The sequence below is a fragment of the Lycorma delicatula genome, chromosome 1, assembly GCF_047948215.1.
Source record: "Lycorma delicatula isolate Av1 chromosome 1, ASM4794821v1, whole genome shotgun sequence".
NCBI classification, from domain to species: domain Eukaryota; kingdom Metazoa; phylum Arthropoda; class Insecta; order Hemiptera; family Fulgoridae; genus Lycorma; species Lycorma delicatula.
Genome location: NC_134455.1, coordinates 339,448,725 through 339,472,066, shown reverse-complemented (window position 1 = coordinate 339,472,066; position 23,342 = coordinate 339,448,725). Strand labels below are relative to the sequence as shown.

General features: G+C 30.3%; 1 protein-coding gene across 4 annotated transcripts in view; it reads right to left on the bottom strand.

The window, feature by feature from the left end:
* Positions 1-1,255: 1,255 nt before the first annotated feature.
* LOC142334330 (E3 ubiquitin-protein ligase SHPRH) overlaps positions 1,256-23,342 on the bottom strand; it is a 126,951-nt gene continuing 104,864 nt past the window's right edge. For all 4 annotated transcript variants that reach the window (XM_075382282.1, XM_075382283.1, XM_075382280.1 and 1 more), the window contains 5 exons: positions 17,669-17,827; positions 16,310-16,573; positions 12,649-12,759; positions 4,602-4,756; positions 1,256-3,585 (listed from right to left, as the gene is read on the bottom strand). In XM_075382282.1, the coding sequence (XP_075238397.1) occupies positions 3,339-3,585; positions 4,602-4,756; positions 12,649-12,759; positions 16,310-16,573; positions 17,669-17,827 (936 nt within the window). In that variant the 3' untranslated portion in view covers positions 1,256-3,338. The remainder of the gene's footprint in view (positions 3,586-4,601; positions 4,757-12,648; positions 12,760-16,309; positions 16,574-17,668; positions 17,828-23,342) is intronic.

The following is a 23,342-nucleotide window of genomic DNA, read 5'->3' as shown; positions in this document are numbered from 1 at the left end:
AAGCAATTATAAAAATTAAGTTACGTTACTCTGAAAAATATATTAATCTATTGTATTAATAATGTATTTCTTTCATACACTTTCTAATTCAGTTAGTTAAATACACATGTACTACATTCTTTGCATCATGAGTTAAATTTTTAAGAAAAAGAACCAAAAATATAAAAAAAGGTTTATTAAAAAAAAAGTTCTTTTCTAACAATGGTACAAGGTTTTCACATCTTATCTTTTAATAACTCTAGTACAGTAACAATAAAATTTTAAACGCTAAATAATCAAAAAATAAACAACATGAGCATGAAAAAAAATTAATAACATAGACAACAAATTTTAAGAGCATGTTTTTTTTCCATAGTACATAAATAAATTAAAGAACAAGCAAAAATTAAAAAAAATATATATAATAAACACTAATTATTTACTGGTTTAAAGTAAGCTGCAAAGTAGCAAAACCATGTAACCAATTTTTGAGAAAACATTGAATAGGATGTCTACAAACTTAAAAAAATTATTTAATGGCTGTCCTGATAATTATCTCCATAATAATGTGACTGATTAGGTACAGAATCTGACTATGGAGATAAAACAAATGACACCAATAGCAAGAGAAGACTAATTATATTTTTTATAAATTTCAATCTTAATTTAAGAAATAAATCATTTGGTCTTACTCAAATTATGTATTATATATTTTCTCAATACACTGATAAAGCTCAAAGTTTGACTACACTCTTTAATCTACCTCTCTCTTTTGATGAGATAACATCTCCAACTATTCTCTCATATTAACATAATTGGAAAGTTTTAAAATGAATACAACAACCACCATGACTACAGACTGAAATTCATAGCCAATTGTCTAATACGTATGATGTTCATAAATGCAATATATAAAACTTACGAAAAAACTTTACGAATGGTAAGAAAGACAAGCGTGATGAAAAATATTCCTGGTAACTCAATTATCAACCCACCAGGTTGGTATAGTGGTTAACGCATCTTCCCAAATCAGCTGATTTGGAAGTCGAGAGTTACAGCGTTCAAGTCCTAGTAAAGCCAGTTATTTTTACATGGATTTGAATACTAGATCATGGATACCGGTGTTCTTTGGTGGTTGGGTTTCAATTAACCACACATCTCAGGAATGGTCAAACTGAGAATGTACAAGACTACACTTCATTTACACTCATACATATTCATCCTCATTCATCCTCTGAAGAATTATCTAAACGGTAGTTACCGGAGGCTAAACAGGAAAAAGAAAGGTAACTCAATCATCACTGACTTGAAGAAGTGTGTTGACAATGAAGTTAAGAAAATTGTTGAGTCTCCATTTCATGTTTGAAATTAATTTTTTTGACTGTTTCTAGATAGTTACTGGAAAAATCATCCACCACGATTTAGTCTGCAACAAGATTCTGGTTAAGTTGTTCTGATGTTAATGCATAAACAAAAACAACTAAAAAGTGCACTAGAATTTTTCATAATAAATAAATTTTTCAATTTAACTGTTACTGGCAATAAAACATGTGTAATGGCCTTGTTTTACTTTTATGTAATAGCACTTTACATATAAAATACTAGCTGCTTAGTTAATGGCACTTTACATAATAAAATACTAGCTGCTTGGCTGCCTTCACCAAAATGCTGAAAAGGTATTTGTAAAATGTATATGAATAAAAAGTGTATATTTTATACGAAGTCCAATTATATGTCGCAAAAGTAAACAAGTTTATCTTCAAAATCTGCAGGAAGTTTCTTGCAGATTCAACTTCTCAATCTATGAGAAAATCCCTCCCTTTTCATAAATTTTCTGCACCAGTCTCTTGAGACATTACAATTTTTAATTATTCAATGTTTTCTCTTACCTTCAACTGTAACATTTATATTGTTACTGGCAGTGCTTTAGATTGAGCATATTTTATAAACTGAGTGCCATGATCATCTACTTAGGAAATCTTCCTATTTTTGGTCCTTTAAAATCCTTTCTTGTAGATTTGTAAGTAAAAATCAAATCATGTTGTTTACACCATCAACAAACATTTATTTCTTCAATGTTGAACTTTCTGGTAGCTGATCTATTCCTATTTTCTTTCATATATAAAATCACCTTCCTTTTTATACCGGCTTTGTAGTGATTTCTTCTTGATGCCATTGCTAGGACACTGATGATAACACTGACAAAATGTGGGCAATAAAAAATGCAGTATGTAAAAAATTCTACGGTAAAAAAATAGAAATAAGTAAGTACACATAACCAAGTTATAAGATGGATTAAATACTTATTGAAGTTTACCACAGGCAGTGGTATTTTCTAGGTAATTATTAAAAATTAAAGGGTTGTAACCTCTAAACAAAGTGAAATAAGTCATTGTTTTAATTGATGTTTTTATTTTCAACTGTTAATTTTTTGAACATGTAAAATTGTGATAATTTACAATATTTAATGAATTGGAGAACAAAAAATTAAGAGTATTTAAAAAAATCTATAAACCTTTTTTTCAAATTAAAAAGTTTGAATATAACCCGCACCAGATTTTTTGGATATTAAAAAAAGGAAAAAGAGTGCAGCTTAAATTTGAGTAAATACAGTAATAAAAATTAGGTGGCAAAAATACTTTTAAAGATGAGGATCAAATTTTATGGACTTTTTGGGCTTCTACCTATTTTTATGACTTTTTAATGATTTTTGTGATCCTTTTAGACACTGATGAGATATTAATTATTACACACAGTTCAGTGAAAATAACTAATTTTTTCCAATAAAACTGTCTTAAAATTTATATTTATTTACAGGGTTGCATTTACAACCCAAATTCTTAACAAAATTCTAAAATAAAACTCATACAAAAATAGGCTATTATACTAAAAGAAATTATTGTAAGTGAAATTATTATGCATGCATGTCTATATTAATTACATACACATATAAATGTTTTATAAAAACTTCTTTTTTTTTCTTTTTTTTACAATATAAGAAGTTTTAAAAGTGTGCAATTGTAAATTAAGTCTGACAGAATATCAAGTATGCACTATTTCATGGAATGACAAACCTATTAAGAGTGTTTAGTTTCATATACATGTGATTTATATAACATAATATTTTGTAATACAGAATGAAGCACATCACTGATTTCACATTAGCAATAAAGTAAGAATGTACTTAACACAGAAAAATCCCACCAAACAACAGCAAAAATCACTCATGTTATGAGTCAAGTGGCAGAATAATTTCTGCAAAAGAATTAGTAGTTGTTAACAGTACTAGTAGCACTTCAACCATTATCAGTTTGGCTAATATTATTAATGGCTGAGCTGCTATAAGTTGAAACCAAAGTTTATTCACTAAGGACTGGAGCTGGTGTATCATCACTTGCAGAATTACTGGAAACATTGCTGACAACACCAGATTTCAATGAAAGTACATCAGAAGGATCATTATCATCAACAACAGTGAACAGGTCAGCCAACTGGGCAATTGTTAATTTTTCTTTACTCCACAATTCTTCACCACCTACCTCAACTGCAGATAACATTCGTTCTTCAATTGTTGATCTCAAAATGAATCTATGAACAAATGTTTCCCTAAAAATAATATACAGAAATAAACTCAATTAGTATTTTTTTTTTATCCATGAATGAGATCATACTTATGATTTAGTTTAATTTTTGAAGTTACTTCTTTCCAGTAAGAAAGTTAAGTAAAGATCTATGATTTTATTCTTCTAGGAATGAGCTTCTTGGTTGATGGCTAGTGATTTAAATAGATGCACCAATTACTTATAAAACATAGGAAAAAAAATTAAAGAACTGCTTAAAAAAATGGTAGAATATTGAAAGAAAAATAAAAACAACATAAAATGAAATGATAATTTGGAAATGTAGAAAACAATTTGGTTCCAATATTCAGTTTTCAGTTTAAGTAATGTTGTTATTTAAGAGTAATATTTACATCCAATAATGTCATAGTTCAATTAAGGACAAAACTCACGAGAAAAATTATGATTTGATTTATATTTTTACTTCTTTTATCAGATTTTGTTTTTCAAAATCATTTAAGGTAAGGGTTTTTACCTTAACAAACAAACAATCATTTTGATGACTTCATTATTTTCAAAAAAAGAAAAACAAAATATTTTTCATTTTAAATGTCCCTACTTACTTTATAATAGTTAACAGTAAGTGGGTGTTATCATTTAAAGTTACTTTAAAAGAAAAAGCTTGCACTACAATAACTGACAGAAATTTTAACACTCATAACTTTACAACAGCTTATTAACTAATAAAAGCAATGTGATTCCATTATCGTAAACAATTAATGAATAAATCATGTAATAATACTACAATGTTATTCTGTATTATAAACTGACAGTTGATATCAATTGTTAAATCCAACATTAAACAACTTAACTATCTGTACACGCTACAGATGGACATAACCTAGAGTAACTTTTTTGGTGTGACTTGCTTATGTAAGATAAGTAGCACATTATAAATCATTAAAAAATTAATATTCCATAACTAGCAAATTAAAAAAATAAATAATAAAAATTAATTAATTAATAAAAAAAAACTGTAGATCAACTTTAAAAGTAACAAACCTGGTCTGTCCAATTCTATGTACTCTGCCAACAGCTTGCAATTCATCAGCAGGATTTAATAATGGTTCCACTAGGAATACGTGAGTAGCTTCAACAAGATTTAGACCCTTGGCACCATGTTTAATAGGCAACAGCAGTGCTGTTATATTCTCTGCCTATATTAAAAAAATAAATTTTTTATAATTAAGTTTTATATCTCACCTAAAATATTAAACAAACGTAACATTAACATGAAAAACAACCATTTCTCTTTTTATCATTATTATTTTGATAACAAAAAAACTTCTTTTTAATGTACGAAAATCATCACTACTGCTGCCACTGCCAACAAATTGGTCAAGACTCGCTTATTCTTACCATAGAAAACAAACTGGAGCAAAGTATATGTTAATTGATAATAAAAAAAGTACAAGAGTAAAACTAATAACAGTAGAGTAGTAAAAAATCTAATGGAGGAATGACATTTAAAAAAAAAGGCAAAGGAAAATTAGATAAATATTTACTGAAGCAAAGAGAAGAAAAAAATCATGCGGAAAATTTGAGTCAAGAACACTTACTGATGAGAGCAGCTGATCAGCCAAAAATTTTGAACAAAGCATCTACTGAAAAAACATAAGACCAGGTAGAAAATTTGGATGAAAGCCTTTTGATCAAAGATCAAATGCAAAACTTCTTCAATGACTGTATTTTGAAAAAGAGAAAAATATTTTATATAAAATAGAAGCAAGACGCTATAGTAGAAAAAGCTCCAAGGATTAAATTGGACTCATGAATGAAAGAAAGATATTTTTCAGAAGTACATTTTTAGGATGATGAACAGGGGAAGGATACAGATGGGGGAGCTTCAGATACTCACAGATACCAAAGCAGATTCTATTAGTACTCATGCAATAGGGACACGTAGCTACCAAGAGGCCAACAGCAACTTTTTCATTTTACAGCTATTAATTGTTGATTAACTCAACTAACTCATCCAGTTGAGTCAATGCTCAACTGGATGAGTACTGTAATACTCATCCAGTACTGTATGTGCAGTACTGTACAGTTTTTTTTTTTTATTCTGGGTGAAAAATGCTTCAGCGATATCATTGCCTGGCCACGACATGTTTGTTGTAGTAAACAAACATATATCATACTTTATGTCTCAATTAATCGCCTGGAGGGCACTAATAGAATCTGAGCAAACAATAACAGTCGATATTTTGGGCTAATTAAATGCAACACCTTATTAATGGTATTTTTTTTTTGTCTTCAGTCATTTGACTGGTTTGATGTAGCTCTCCAAGATTCCCTATCTAGTGCTAGTCGTTTCGATTAATGGTATACAGTTCTGCAATGAAAATACTGGTGATGCTGGGAAGGCCAAACATATATGTTCTGTTGCCAACAACAAAGCCACAACAACAACATTAATGTTTCTAGAGCTGTCCGTATAAACTGTAACATCAAATTTCATGCTACTTATAATATTGCCTAGAGGAGCAGTAGATCTCTACTGTTCCCAATATTGATTAAAATGCTGGTTCGAAAATATCTCATCAAAGACTGAATGAGTTGGTTGCGCTTTAATGCGAGCCACATAGGAGCATATCATTTGCTTCCGTCTATTACAAAGAGATTGTTCACCACTTTCCACCAGCAGACTTACCTCAGGGCTTAAGCGAAAAGTATCTGTGGTAAGTCAGATGAATGAATGATGGATTGCATCAAGCATCTTTAGTGCTGTGGTGCACACCAACAAACAGGCCAAGTAGCCAAAGTCTAATCGTGAATGGCTGTACTAGAGCTCGGTAGAAGCGCAACATGCACATATAATCAGCTTCCCAACAGGTATTAGATAGAACCCTCAGCTTGTCTATCATTTTTAGACATTTTACCTTCAGCTCCTTCAAATGTGTTACCCACATTAGTCATTGGTCTAACCACATTCCTAGAAATCTAATCTGCATGCATGCCTCAACACCATGTAAGTATAGTTGAGGGCCAACATGTCCCCACAACTGGGAAAAGCAAATGCAGTTAATTTTTTCCAGGGATCTAGTAAATTTATCACACTAGACGACAGCTTACCATTCGTTCCATCACCTTGCACAGGGTCAAAGAAATAGGATGATAACTTGTGGGGCATAATTTATCTTTATCAGGTTTTCAGTATGTAAAAGAATAACTCTGTACAAGAATCTGGAAATACCTGGTAAGAGAAAATTTTATTTTTGACACACAAAAGATGTTGTAGGGCATCCGGGAGATGTGATGACATACAGAGCCTGATATTATCGTTTCCAAGGGAAGTGTCTTGAGAATTATTCAGGGCATACCTTATTTCATTATAAGAAAAGGATATGTTTAATTCATCTTACACGTCTCCAATCACCAATGGGATATTTTCTATTTGCAACTTATATCTCACAAACTCTGGGCAGTACAATGATGTAAGTGAAAGTGCCCTAAACGACCTTCCAAATGTGGTTACTATATCAACTGACACGGTAACAAAGATTTCGCCTCTTTGCAGTCCAATCGGCTACGGTGATTGTATTGATCCATACATAGTTCAAACCTTTCTTCATACCACAGATGATGGTGTTGTACAAGAAATTGATTCTACATAATTCATCCAAGAATTCCATTTAGCTCACCTAAACATTCAATGGCAAAGAGTCCTCATCCCACCAAGGAACAGCAGGCTGCCTTGACTTCCCAGATGTTAAAGGGATGAATTCATTGGTGCTATTGAAAATTTGGAGTGTAAACATGGCAAGTTACTGGATCACACTACCGCTTTTGTCATACCAGCCTAAAGAATCCTTGAAGCCAATTCAGTCCACTTTCCCAACCTAAGGTGATTGAGGAGTGGAACGCTTATACAGGCAATAATAGACAAAACGTTCAATATACTGGAAATGCTTCAGTTTATTCATTTGATGATGAAGAAAATCTTATGCCTATAATGGCATACAGCTTGTTCCTTGATGATGAAGTCATGGATTTATTGGTCTATGAAGAAAACCGTGAGGATAGTCATAAGAAAAATGAATGGTTACCAGTTTCTGTAATAAAAATGAAACGCTTTTTAGGCATTGTAATGTAAATGAGTAAGGTAAAATATCCTAAAATATGAGACTACTGAAGCCAAAAGAAAATGTATAAGAATGGGTTTGTCCCGCCGCTAATGCCAAGAAATAGATTTCAAGATATACTCAGACTTATCCATTTTACCAATAATGAGGATGTTCCACCAGACGACAAATTACGTAAAGTTAGGCATTTATGTAAGGTTATAGGAGACAAGTTTAGAGTAGTGTACATCCAGGTGAACTGGTTGTAGTGGATGAATCAATGATACCATTTCAAGGACGCCTATCAATAAAACAGTATATCAAAGATAAAGCTTCAAAATGTGGCACCAAGATGTTCAAATTATGCGATGAGTCAGTATATACTTATACATTTCAAATTTATGAAGCCAAAGTATTTGAATCTCCACCAAAAGAAGATTATCAAACAAAGTTGTTTTCAATCATTCAAGAAAATTATCCGGATGAAGGTAGAACACTAATAGCTGATAATTTATATACAAATCTTCCATGTGCAAAAAACCTTTAACAAAGAAAAACACATATCATAGGAACATTAAGAAAAAAGTGAAAGATGTGCCACAGGACATATTGAAGCCAACGTTGAAGAAAGGAGAAGATATAACTGGTAAAGAAAATAAAGACGTATTATAGTGGCCGCATGGAATTTATCTATTTATGGCTCCCAGTGGAAAATTAAAAAAAGAGAGATCAAGTTATTAAACCAAAGATGATTTTAACATACAATCGCCTCAAAAAAGGAGTTGATGTATCAGATCAAATGACGAGATATTTTATTCCTTTAAAACGAACCATCAGATGGTTTCACAAAGTTGCTTTCGAATGTCTTTTGAGTACATCTGTGGTAAATGCCTTGGCTTATCTTTAAGGGGAAAACTGGTAAAAAAATTGAAATTTCTGTGTTCAGAGAAGCTCTGATTGAGTCACTAACTGGAGTTGAAGAAGGTAAAAGGTAAAAGGTAAGGTTCTCTTGTCTCAACCTCGAGGTGCAGAAGTGGTCCATCCCAACACAAATTTGTGAAATCTAATGTAAGGCTTCAGAATGGACGACTAAAAAGGAGACTTTGCAGTGGTTGCTGGTGAAAAGGATCATTCTTACACCAAAAGAAACGCAAAGCAAGTATCTACATTTTGTGACAAATGTGAAAGGAATCCCTATTTTTATATGGAGTGTTTCAACAAAACACACTAAATTGGAGGAAGAAAAATATTTAATTGATATAACCTCAATTTACTTGTCTATAATATGTTGTTTTACTGATATTAAACCATGATTTACTTTTTCACTTTACTCAAATAAACTATATGTCTTTATGTCAGTGTCATTTTTAATTAAACCTATGTCTTACTGCCCATGGTTATCACACGTGGTGCCCAGCTGGTGACACTAAAGATACAATCTTTCCTAGCCCAGATATAACGTTTTTAAAGTTAATGTTTTGATCCCCAATAGTAAAACGCCTATTGAAATAAAATGGTTCTGTACCATTTCGTTTAAAAATGGGTATCACCGGGTATTAAAAATGGGTAAAATGGGTATCACCGGTGATACCCATGGGATTCAGCCAAATTTGTACAAAAAAAACCTGCAGGACCAACGTGTTAATTGCACATGTGAAAGAACGTCCAACATAAAATTTATTGCAAGAAATAAAACTTCTCATTGGAAAAAAAGCAGATTAATTGTAGCAGATGCAATCCTATAGTTTTTGTAAGAATAAAATATCATTTTTAAAAAGGATTTATTAATTTGATAAAATATTTTATAATAAATATAAATACACTATGATTAAAGATTAAAAATTCTGTTTATAAAAAAAAAAAATAATTTAAGATAAATCATGTCTACATAGTATACAAGACACATTGGATATATAAGGCATACTGTAATACAGAGGAAGGAGAGGTAGTGAGAATTCTCTATCTGTATGCCTAATCAGAACACAGCATAACAGACATAGATTTGAGCTTAAAATGTAAACAGCACATCTATCCAAGACGACTCCACACAACGCATCACAGGACGTGAACAGTTAAATAACAATGGCAGACGAGATAACTTGACACAGAAATGACAGGTAAGGTTAAATGTTGAAGGAAATTAAAACAAGTCTCTTCTTACTGAACAAGAGAAGGGGTTTCGGTAAGAAGATAGGATAATTAAACCAAATCATACAGGAGTAAAAAAAAACAAAACAAACAAGAACTTGTAAGAAAGAGTAAATGATGTGCCTAAAAACGAGAGCATTATTTTAGGATTGAATCAAACTCAAATGATGCTGCGATTATATATTTGCCTCTTTTGTGAAAATGAAAAGATATTGAAAGAAGTTGATTTGTTAAATACAAAAAAATTGAAAATTTAATAATGAAGAACTGAAATACAATAGTGGGAAAAGGGGATGAAAATAAGGATTATAGACTAGGGTAAAGAAATAAGACTAAATAATTTTGAAAAAATATGAAATAGTAATTGTAAAAATTCATTTTAAAACTTTCAAAAGGAAATATACTTAAGTGAAATCTAGGAGATAAAAAAAACACGGCTAAAACCAATTTAAAAATAAAAATGTTAGCTATAAAATGTCTAGAAAGAGGGATAGGAGAGACTTTCTGACCATTATTTACTATCAATAAAATGCAGAGAAGTTTGAACAGAAGGTTGAAGTTTGAGAAACAAAAGTAAAAATGAGAAAAAGGAGATGGAGTATAGACAGGAACAAGAAAAGTTAAGTCTAAATAAATCATAGGTACAAACTTAAAAATTACTACCAAAGTATATTTGACTGAGAAAGAATAGATAAAATTAAAAAAGGAAATAATTGAGGTAAGAAAGGAAACTTTAAGTACAGCAAACTCTGTGTACCAGGTGAATAATTCAATTTCAGGAAAATCATGGGAACATGAAAAATAATTTAGCTCTCAGATTAATCAGATGCTCCAGAAATATAAAGTTATATTAAAGGCATATGTAAATTTTGAATAATATTTGATAAACTAGATATTAATAGAACAAATTTTTATGTTCTTAAAAATAATGGAATTACAATGTAGAAAATAAGAGCAAGAGTTATTTATAATTATAATTTATTCAATACTTGATCATTAATTTGAGTTACTTGATCAACTCAAATTAATAACAGGGTAACACAACCAAGAGACAACACAAGGAGAAACAAGTAAGATTAACCAATGATGTTTTAATTAAACCTATAACAATAATTAAAACTACAATTCTTTAGAAGTAATGAATGCTATCAACTCAAATGCTAATATAACAAAACAGAGGATAATGGTAATACATTTTTTAGATACAAAACAGTATAAAAGACACAGAATTTTGGTACTTAAATAATGTAATAACTGAAGATGAACAAGAAAAGAAGTTGACAAAAGCAAAGTGGCACAAGTCAGAAGAGTTTTAAGTGGAAAAGAAATCTGAGGCACTAAACTCAGATTTAAGAATTAGAAAAAATATTTAAAAAATTTTAAATTGAGTGTAATGCCTTTCTCACAGTGAATCATTGTTAATAGGAAAATCATTAAAATAAACAGGAGCTATTGAAAGAGAGCATTGCAAGAGAACTTCTAAAGTTAAGTGGATATGACAGAACAAAATGAAAAAGATTAAAATAATTGAAAAAAGAAAAGGTTGGGCTGAATCTAGCAAAAAGGCAAGATCTATAATTTAAGGTTTAAGGTTGTATAAGATGAGCCATGTGTAAGACCAATAACAATGTTAGTGAGTTTGATTGCAGTTGCACATATCAAAGATAAAATCATTAATGTACGTCAAAGATTATAGTGTAAGAAACAGATAATTTAGAATGTATGTTGAAAAAGATGTATTAAGATTAAGCAGATGCCACAAACAGAAAAGATTGGAAAAGTGCATCAAACCATCAAATGACTAATTATGTATAAAAAAATAAATAAATCTATGTATAATAAGCTACATCTTGCTCATTTGCTCAAATATTCAGAAGATGTAAGATTTTTAGCTGCAATGGAGAAGTACATTTACATAAGTAGAACATAATACAAAGATCAATCAATAAAAAGTTTTAGTTAAAATATATCTTTAGAAAGGTAAAACACCTTCACGTTTATAAAGTGGGATCCTGATAAAATACAAGTTACTCTTGTTAAACTGATAAAAATCAGTTATTCAACTGACTTTTCTTTTCTTTTTTTTAAACCACCAGGACTAATGTTAGGTATTGCTTCAGAGGATGAGATGAATGATTTGTAGTGTGTGAAAATGCCATACCTGACCGGGATTCGAACCCGGGACTTCCAGATGAAAGGCTGAGATGCTATCACTAGCACCATGGAGGCCGGCTCAACTGACATATTTTAAAAGAAAACTTCCATTACACTAAAAGCTTGATAATTCTTAACTCTGAACTGCTGGTTTGTTTTTATTACTAGTTTAGTGATGAAAAACATTACCGAAAATGATTAAAATTTAAAACAAAACAGATGTAATTTAACTTTGACAAAATACAATGTCCATCTCAGGTATCTCTGCAATGTAAACAGACAACATTGTAATAGTAGGAAGGATGAGTAATTAAGTTGTGTTCCTTAACCTTTTGCATGTAATAGGTATGTAACATGAACAAAATATATGTACAAAGAAACTCAGATCAGTGCTATTAAAAAATCACTGTACAAAAAAATTGCTTTTGCTGATCAAAACACCAAAAGAAATTATTTTGGCACTTTACATAGTCTCATAAGATGAACTCAGAGCTAAAACAACAATTCTATAAAGAATTTTATTGTGATTTTGATTTGTGTTGACAGATTCAATCACTAAGATTGCAGGTTGCTCAACCTTCCTTGATGTAACTGTCAACCACTTTAAACTACTGTGTAGTTTACCATATAAGGTACAGCAACAAAATTCATAAACTATTAACAAATAAAAGTATTGCGTATTTCACCTTAAATTCCGACAGGGCAATATTTCTTTGTTTTTGACTGAGAGCTAAACGCCTGAAGGAAATATCATTTACAGAGAAGGCTTCACCAAGTAAATCCAACACTCGATCCCACTAAAACAAAAATAATTTATTAATATTTATAAATTAAGATTAATTTTTTTCAACAGCTGTTAGTTTTGTTAAACAATTTTCAATATACACACCCAGACAATATCACTGAGATACTGTTTTGTATAGGTTATGACTGGAGATGAGATTTGGATATTACAGTATATACTTATGCTGAAACAACGTTGCTTCACGTAATGTCAGCATTCAACATCTTCAAGGCTCAAAATATTTAAGTAAGAATGTTCAGTCAGGAAGCTTATGGCCATTATTTTTTGGGATAACAAAGGTATATTAGTTGTTCAGTTTTCTGAGCGTGGAGGTACTGTAAATGCCAATATGTTTTGTGAAACTATTAAAATACCTTGACATACTATTTGTTTACGCCATTGCGTAAAGTAGCGTTTATTCCAATAAATTCAAAGTTAGGGTTGGGTCTTGTAGTTGTTACAGGCTTGGTAAATATACTGTGCTCTTTCGTATGGGCTTGTCATTTGTGTACTTTTTTTAGAATAGATTGTTTTGGTTTATTGTGTTCGTTCTTGACTCCTGGCGCCGGCCAGACTGTCTGGTTTTGTCATCTTAATAGTGTCAGTGTATTCATATCACCCATTATTTATTGCTGTTTCTTTCCCACATGTTTTTCTAATCGTTCTCATACTCACACATGCACACACCTCTTGTCTTTTACACACTCTCTCCTGTCCACTGCCTAGTTTGTTTCCCCCTCTTCTCATCACGCCATTTTCTTTCGGTCAGTATGGATCAGACTTTCACTATGTATGGTTGACTGCGTCTTCGTTCTCGTCTCTTTCTCTCTCATATCTTGGTAATTTCTCTGTCGACATATTCTCTTGCTCTACTCATCAGTGTTCTGTGATTTTACAGATTTCTATGTTCGTTTTGCCTCGTTTCTTTGTTATATTAATTTTCAAATTCAATAGATAACCTCTAGTGTTGAATGTGATTACTACAAACCAGCCAATTTTATCGACGCCGAATCTTCTCCAACTGGTTATTACAATTTTGAGATGCTACGCATTATTCAATTTCTAATCACAAATTGTTACCTCTGTTATTTTTACTGTATATTTACACCAAGGATAAACTGTGTGTATATATGTGTACTTTAATTTCATGTGTTCATTCTTCATAAATATTTATGTCTGATTAAGGCAATCTAAAATTTTTCATTATTTATTATTAAACAGTTATGTTATTAGTAAAATACTCAATTAATTGTACATTATGAATTTGAAATTCAAGATTGGTTTAAAAAACCATTTCTTCACTCAAGTGTAGTCATGAAGGCTTAGATAAAGGTTGTGTTATCATTTTTCATGTGTAGCATATTTTATGTGTTATTAATGCCAACTGTTGTTATTATAAAATCGACTTGAAATTAAATACTACTTTAGAATTATAAAAAATATGTATGACACAGACATTAATGAACATGAATGTGTTGGTTGTTAACATTTCATATACATTTTAGCAACTTCCAAGAATGTTTTCTATTGTACTTCATTGACTCTTGTAACTGCACAACCTTTTGATTTCATTTGGAAAATAACAATTTTACTGAGACAGTTTATTTATCTTTTATTTTACATAATTTTAATGTGTTAAGAGTATTGCTGTTGTTAATAATTTTAATCAATGTTAAATATTGTTTTGAACTATCAAGTATTATATTATTTTTACAAATTAGAAAAAAGAAGTCATTAACATGAGAATGGCTAAGAAACTCAAATATTTTCAAAAAGGCTTGCTTACTAAATGAATTCTATTTGTATGATTACTTATTACAACTTGTTTATATTGTAATTAACTCTATCATTTAATTTAATGTAATTTGTTAATCGCATAGATTAATTCTTATTTATTCATGAACTGAATTCATATTACTTTTCTTAAATTAATCTAAAGAAAATAACTTCTGAAGTGAAGTTATGTTTTTGGACTTCTTTGTAATTAATATTGTGATTTGTTCTAGTAATATTTATTGTTTTAGTATTTCATCTTGTAGATTGAATAACAATGTATTTAGTTCTTTAAACTAACAATGTATTTAGTTCTTTAAACTGTTTTTAGACTCGTATTTAATGCAAAAGATTTTCAGAATGATTATTTGAAAAAGGTATATTTATGTATTTGTCATTTATTATTATAATTGATATGTTGATTTCAGCTGATATTCCTTGTATAAATTCTGTATAGAATTAATTTAAGTTTATTTCGTAATCTCATTTAGTTTTTTAAGTATATGATTGTAAAAAAAGGTGTTTTATGTTCTTTTGTTTTCAGGCTTTGTTTAATTGTAGATTTTCATATTAGCCTATATGCAGTTTATTTATGTGATAATTAAAGTCCAATTTCTTTTGGCAAATACGAGCTATCTCATTTTATTATTTTCTTAATTTTACCCAACACTATTCATAACAAAAGATGTGGGAAGTCCAATGGTAGTAGCACATATTCAAAAATGAAGGTTCATCACCTTCATTTTTGAACTGCTGCAGAATGTTTAAAATGCAGTGAGACACTTTCCTTGTGTATATCTGCCAATGTTTTCGGCAATTACCTGATTCACAACTCTCTGTAAATTTTATAAATCACTTTCATGAATGAAAAATGTTTGTATATTCATAATTGTGATCACAGACAGGTCACCAAAGTATGCTCTTTGTGTGAATATTCTACCTGAAAATGGATAAGATGGGCACAAAATAAGGAAAGGACTGAGTAAAGAGAAGAGCAATCTTCCCTCAGAAGAACAGAACTATTAGAAGACAACAATCCAACCCAAAAAAATGGAACATCCTTGTAATTGAAAGGTCAAGTCACTGGGTACCCATCCCACCCAAAATCCCTCAGAAATTAGATCATTTTTACTCAGTTGGGATCAGTACATTAATGATTAATGCTTTTGTGTTGAAAAGCTGAAAAAAGTGATTTTTCTTCAATAAACCAAACAAGTCACCCAAGAACGGGTAAGGAACCATAAAAGATCAATATTCTCCAATCAAAGAACTGTGTGGTATTTGGAAATACCCGACTGTGCAACACAATTATTGGATAACTTCCAGTAGCTTAGCAATGCCACTTTTTTCTTTTCATATAAAATAAAATTAAGTATAATTTCAACCATTCCAGTAATGTAATAAAACACACAACAGACACACATTTATAAGTTGTATTTAAGAAAACTTCAGTACAGATGACATCACTTATGCATTAACTGACTTAAAAACAGTTAAATAACAGATAAAAAATGTCCTAATGCAATATGTCTTACCAGATATGTCTCATTCACTTATTTCATTTTTCACTTAGAAGGAAACTGCGAATAAGTAACTGAAAAAATAATGTCTTAGTTCAACCAGTTGTACACAGCTGATTTGCTGGAGAAGTTGCTTAACCTGATATTTTGACAGATTTTTATTAATTAAAACTATGTCCATGAATCATTAACAATTCATCAATAAGTGCAAAAATAGCTTGAAAACTATTGTTTTTTTATCAACTTAACATGTTTACATACGTTACTTACCGATGAAAATATTAGAACTTTAACATCTGATTCCACATTTCTCAGTTTAAGAAGTTCTGCTACAATAGAATGTATTTTAGTGGTATGCGATCCTTTAACAGGAACAGTATCAGGGCCTTTATCGTATTCACCCTCAATATGCGAAATTTCACTAGAGGGTGTGCGTTCTCTACAAACAGCACAGATTAGGTTTCCTTCATACATGTCTAACAATACTGGCACACAATCAAAGCACAAATAATGCCCGCAACTTAACACCGACCACTGAAACAGAATAAGTTCTTACATTAACAAAAACAACAAAGTTAATTATAATGAAATTTTTTATAAAATTTATGATAGCAAGATAAGAATTACAGAAAACTAGTAAAACAAATAATAGAAGTTTTTTAAATGCAATCTTACTGGAGGTTGTTTAAAATTAATTAAATAGATGAAGTCTGAAATGATGAGCACTTAAGATGAGTAAGAAAGAAGGAAATTTGTGGCACAAATTTATAAGAATAAGAGGTTGGTGGGGCCACTAATTAAGTTAAATTAAAATTAAAAAAAAAAAAATTAAGGATTAAATATTAGTTTAAAAATCCTATCTTCCTAATTTTTATTGGAAAACAAAGTAGAAGAAAGTAAATTCAAAAAATGTTCCTCCTTTCAAGTATAAATAAAATATTTTCAGTACTTTAGATGTGCAACAAACATGCTGTTTTAATTTTTTTTTTTTAAATCAACTAAAAAAAAACCAACAAAAAATATCTTTTTTTTTTAACTTATATTTTGCATCAATAACTGTCCAAAACATTATCAAAAACTAATGACCATAGAAAAATCTTCAAAACCAATAATTTAAGAGTTGGTGAACCTATATTTGCCATAATGTTAATCTAAATTTAGAAAAGGGATTAAAACTCTCATTAAAACATTTTAAACTACTACACATCAAAACAGCTCTCCTCTACTATTAATTTATGGATTTACCAGTGAAAAAATTAAATATACAGATTATCTTTGGTTAATTTGAATGAAGCAGCAGAAGAATTAAAAAAGAGTATTTTTAAGTCAATTTTACAAAAATCAAAGAAGCAAATGCGGCCATATGCTTTTAATATTGATGAAAAACAAAAAAAAATTCTGACGTCTATCCATCCCTCTTAAACAATTACCATAACTTATTTATTAGTACATTAAGATATTTTAAAGGAATTAAAAATAATAAATCAAAGACGATCCACAGCTTCTGCCTTACCACACAGCCTCCATTTTTTACATGTTATATTTCAAGAATCTTATTTCAGCTAGTTAGACTCAAAATTACAGACAACATAGAACACTGTGAGTTAATTAAGTAATTATAGACAGTACCTTGTTATTCAGCTGATTGTGGCATATAGGGCAAAGCTCAGACTGCTGACTACCCCTTTTCTGAAGGTTTTGCAAATACAACAATGTACCTAATTTTTTTTTTAAATCAGTTTCAGCTGTAACTTTTTCAGATCTTAACCTTGCCAACTCAACTTCAACCTGAAAATAAACCACAAGCAATTAATTTATAAACAAATTAATAAAAAAAAAAACACTGTAATAAGAACAATAAGAGATTTCCCATGATTTGAAGCATAACCCTTACACAGCAGCTAGAGTAAAAGAGGCTACCAAGCCCCCACACTACTTACAGTGGACTTTATTATGTAAACATTTCCTCAAAAACTATTTTTAACAGTTTAATATGCAATGAAACTCACATTTAATGTGACTGTTTCTAACAATTCCCTATTTAGAAGTACATTTTTTGCATACCTACCAAAAACTTATGAATAATATTGAAATTTTATTTCCATAATCATATTGTATCTTGTATATCACTGTAGTTAATCAATTTTAACTCGACAGAAAAAAAGTTATAAAGATTTTTTCAATATTTTTTGATGACCATACTGAATATTTGTTTTCTGTAATAAAAAATTGAGAAGTAAAAGTGTAGAGTAACAAATTACACTTCTGCATGGGTATGTCATTTAACTTTCAGCAAATGTTGAATATAACATATGACTCTTCATGTGTAATGGTGAAGATATTTTTGTTGTTTATGTTCTAAGTTTATAGTTATTTAACATTAATTAATCGGTTAGAAAAAATAAATGTTTACAATAAATGCTGGCAGGGCTACACTGACATATATTAATACTTATTATACACAGCACAGGGCATGTGAAAATGTAATGTTTTTGACATTTTTGCATCAAGGAAGATATTATGGGAACAGTACTCACAAAATTATTTAATGATTTCGAAAATTCTAATCTAATCTGCAGTTACAATTTAATTAGTGTAGATAGCAAAAACAATCTGTCAAATTATATTACATTCCATAAAATATTACAGTAGCGCTAACATTTCACGTCAGTTCAAATATAATCATAAATATTTGTTTGTAAGAAATCAAATTATTCTAATTTCACGATTAAAGGAAATAATTCTTTTTAATTCCTCATAAGAAGTGAAGGAAATATTGTGATCGTGAAAAATTTTAGATTCAATTTTTTGCAAAGTCAAAAGATGTATCATGATATATATTTTACAAAACCATTTTCCCATTAACACTATTTTTCTTAATTTTCACAAGTGTTTACTAGTAACTAAACATTTTAGTGAATCATTTGTTTTAACTGAAATAATATTCCAATAAAAAATACCAAGGTTTGCTATATACTTGACCATGATGGTCAATAATGATATTAATTTGTAAAGTTTAAACTTTTGTAATCACATACAGAACCAAAATGTACAATAAAACACTTTTAAAAATTTAAATAATATTAACAATTATTAAAATCCACCTTACCAGCATATTAGCGTATTGAAATATCCTCTAGATCTTTTGGCTTACTTGAAAGACATCATCAGGAGTTAAAATGTCAAATCAGAGTCAAAAATTAAAAAATCATAAGTTTAAATGTGTAAAGAGATTGTTGTCTGTAATTATGTTGTCGTAACTGTTTACACATTTTAACTTATGATTTTTAATTTCCGACTCCAATTTGATATTTTAATTCCTTATGATGGCTTTGAAGTAAGCTGTAAGATCTAGAGGGCATTTCAATGAGCTGGTAAAGAGGATTTTAATAACTGTTAAGATTAATTAATTAATTAATTAATTAACATATCAGCAGTACCAAGTTCAAGAAATTAATTTTAAAAACTTATTTCAAAACGTTTTCAGTAATCTTTGCAAATATGCTCATCACTGAAAATGTTCTGAATTTGTTTTTCTTTTTTAAATATTTTGTTATATAATTTAGTTCAAAGTCTTTTTACAAATTCTTAATTTAAAATTAACTCTAGAGCAACAAGAAATTGAGTTTGACCCAATGATAATGTTTTATACAGGATTAATTTTAACTAGTATAAGGTGAAATTTTGTTGAAATTTTACAGAATACTAAGTATTTTATTCAATTCATTGTAATATTATTACCTTAATCTTACTATAAGCATAACAAGACCCAAATCAAACTATTAGACTTATTATGAAGTAATTTATTACATGTACAAGAAACCCTTAAAATGACCCTACTATAAGAATATATTCAACAAATTTAAAATGCATGCATACTAATCATAGTTCTGATTTTCAGAGTGCAATAAGTAGACTGATTAACTTATTGAATTAAATATAATCAACCGAACCAAAACCAAGGAATAAATTTGGTCTAAAAAACACAATGCTTAAAACTGAAACACATTTGCAGGTGCCGCAACAAATCTTGAAGCTGGGACTACAACAGCTAGTATGGTGCCTGTTATCCAAATTGAAAACATTCAGTTTAATTTTCATGCGCAGAAGCAAATTGCTTTCATATAAATACAATTATTATTATTTTATGTTACTGGATGGTATTATAGATTATTTAAAAATATTTTCTAATTCTGCGGTTTACAATTTATAAAAAGTATTTTGTCAAGAAAAAAATGTTATGGCACATTTTTAAATGTCTTAAAAATACAGGCTTATTCTCAACAAGTATTATAATTATGTCAGCAGACAAAAATGTTAAATGATAAATTAACTAATGTTATAATTGTCTGATAAATAAAAACATAGTTTATAGTCTGTCATGATTTTATTTATCGTAAAAATAAATATGGACAAGTCAAGTATTATAACTCAGGAAATAAGTTGGCTTTCTTAGAATCATATCAAAAAATAATATTCTTATATTGTTTGCTATATGCTCATAGTTTTCAAATGCAGCCAGGCCAATGTAAAAATTACCCACAAACCTAAATTATTGAAAGTTTCAGTATGATTCAATTAACTAGTAGTCCGGTATTTGTTGTTCCTGTAAGAGCATTTGTGCAAATTTTGTTTCTTTTTATTATAGTTTTGATTGAGAAAAATTAATCACATTTTATAATCGGTTGTGTATTTTTAGATAACTAAGAAGGGCAGGTTCTCTTCTCTTCTCTTCTAGTCAAGTTAAGGAATATTTAGATGTCCAGCTTTGTTTTAACTGCTAAATATGAAGGGAGTGGTGTGGTGACCGAAACTGTCACATAGATGGTGTCTTTCCCTACCGGGTCAGGATGTATATATGTTTAATGAACTTTTACAAAAAAATAAAAAAAGAGCATGACATTCTCTAACTACCTCCTTACAACCTAAATCTCAATCCTACTGAGATGGTTTATTCAGAAGTTAAAGGATATGTAGCAAGTCAAATAATGTAACTTTTGATATCAAAGATGTTCAAAGGCTATGTGAAAATAAAGTGGCCAACATGAATGAAAAAAATTGGAAGATGCATTGTAATAAGTTAAGGAAACAAAAACTGAGTAAATGCGACAAGAACACATTACTCGCAATACTATGGAATCATTTATTATTTCTTTAGAAGAAGATAGTGAAACTGATGGTGATGATTATTATGATGACAGTAACTTCAGAAATTCTAATATTTCTTGCAAAGTGGATGGGCATTCACCCTCTTTAATTAAAATAGTTTCACTTTGTTCTAACATTTAAGAATAATTAGTTTCTGCTGTAATTTCAGATTCCATTAATTAGTATATTTAATTATTTTTTTTTTTTTTTTTTTTTTTTTTTTTTTAGGGCGAAAAACGATTGGTCGTTATCATCGCCCGGAAAATAAATAAATAAATAAAAGTAAAAGTAAAAGTAATTAAAACTTAAAACTACTATCACAGGAAGCAAAATCCGGAATGGGTGTAAAAGGCCCATTCTCGGATAACAAAAACACTAACATGTAACTTAAAACTATGTTAAAAACTATCATATTAAAACTAAATAAAACTTAAAACTAAAAAAAGAGATAAAACTTACAACTAATATCACAGACGAATTTAAAAACATGAAAAAAAACAACAAAATATGAATATATATATATATATATATATATATATATATATATATATATATATAAAACAAAATTCCGATAGGGAGTGTAAAAGGCTCGCTACTCGGATAACAAAAACAATACATAGGACTAGAGTAATTAAATTTTATGTATTAACCCTATACTACGCAAAAACAGAAACATCCGGTTTAAAACCTCTTTATCATTACACAAGATACCACAGATGTTTCTGGGTAGTTTAAATTTACGACGCAATGTCGCATAACATATGCAGTCCACGAGTATGTGGCGCACAGTCACGCGGCAGTTGCATCGTGCGCATAGAGGTGGTTGTCCTCTTGTAAACAGGTACTCGTGTGTGACCCTCGTGTGTCCTATCCGCAATCGACAGAGAACTACTTCCTCACGCCGGGGTTTTCTGTATGAGGAGTCCCATGGTAACACAGAATCTTTAATCTGACGGAGTTTATTATCAACGGTAGCCGTCCAATCACCTTGCCACCTTGCTCTTAATAATTGTTTTACATAGTTAATGAAATCGGAAGTAGCAACTCGGATGGTGAAAGGAGGCTGGTTACATGCTTCTTTGGCAGCGGAATCTGCATGTTCATTACCTGGAATCCCTACGTGGCTAGGGACCCAGCAAAAACTTAATTCTGTGTTGCGATTATTCAACTCAGCGATTGTGTTGTAAATTTCAATGATGATAGGATGTTTGGAATAAAAGTTTTTTAAGGCTTGGAGAGCACTACACGAGTCACTGCAAATAAGAATTTTTCTATATTTAGGGTTAATGATGTTTAGAGCCTTATTTATAGCGTATAGTTCAGCGGTAAACACACTCGTAATACCGGGTAGACCAAACATATAAGTTCTTTCATTGACAACAAATGCACACCCAACTGTATCGTTTTGTTTCGATCCATCAGTGTATACAACCACGTCTGGTTTCATCTTGGAGAGAACACACAGAAACATTTGCTGAAAGACAATAGATGGTGTTGATTGTTTATTGTATGTAGTCAGGTCAAAATTAAAATTTATAAGGTTTATTCTCCATGGAGGATATGAGCAAGGATACATAGGAAAGAATGACGGTGTGTCAACATTTATATGCTGCAGCAGACGCCAGGTACAGACACCTACAGGTGCAGTACGACGTGGATGGTCCTCATACTTTCCTAGATTAGGACTTCTAAAGACCGAGTCAAGAGCCGGGTGATTTGGCTGTCCTCTGAGACGAGCAAAATAAGATAATAAAAGCTGGTCTTGTCTATCCCAAAGTGATGGTTCACCACAGTCTACAAGTAAGCTTGCGACAGGACTTGATCTAAACGCGCCTGTGGCAAGCCGAAGGAAAGCATGATGTACACTATCCAGCATTTTAAGCACGAATTGACGAGCTGAAGAGTAGGCGACACAACCATAATCTAAACGGGAGCGAACAAAGGAATAGTAAAAACGTATCATACATGACCTATCGGCTCCCCAGTTGGTGTTAGTAAGGACTCGCATCATATCTAGAAGTTTAGAACATTTTGTTTTCAATTCTTTTAAATGTTTGATGCAAGTAAGACGGCTATCAAAAAATAAACCTAAAAACTTAACGTAAGTAGAGATAGTAATAGTCTCACCGTTCAGAAATATTTGCGGAATAGAAGG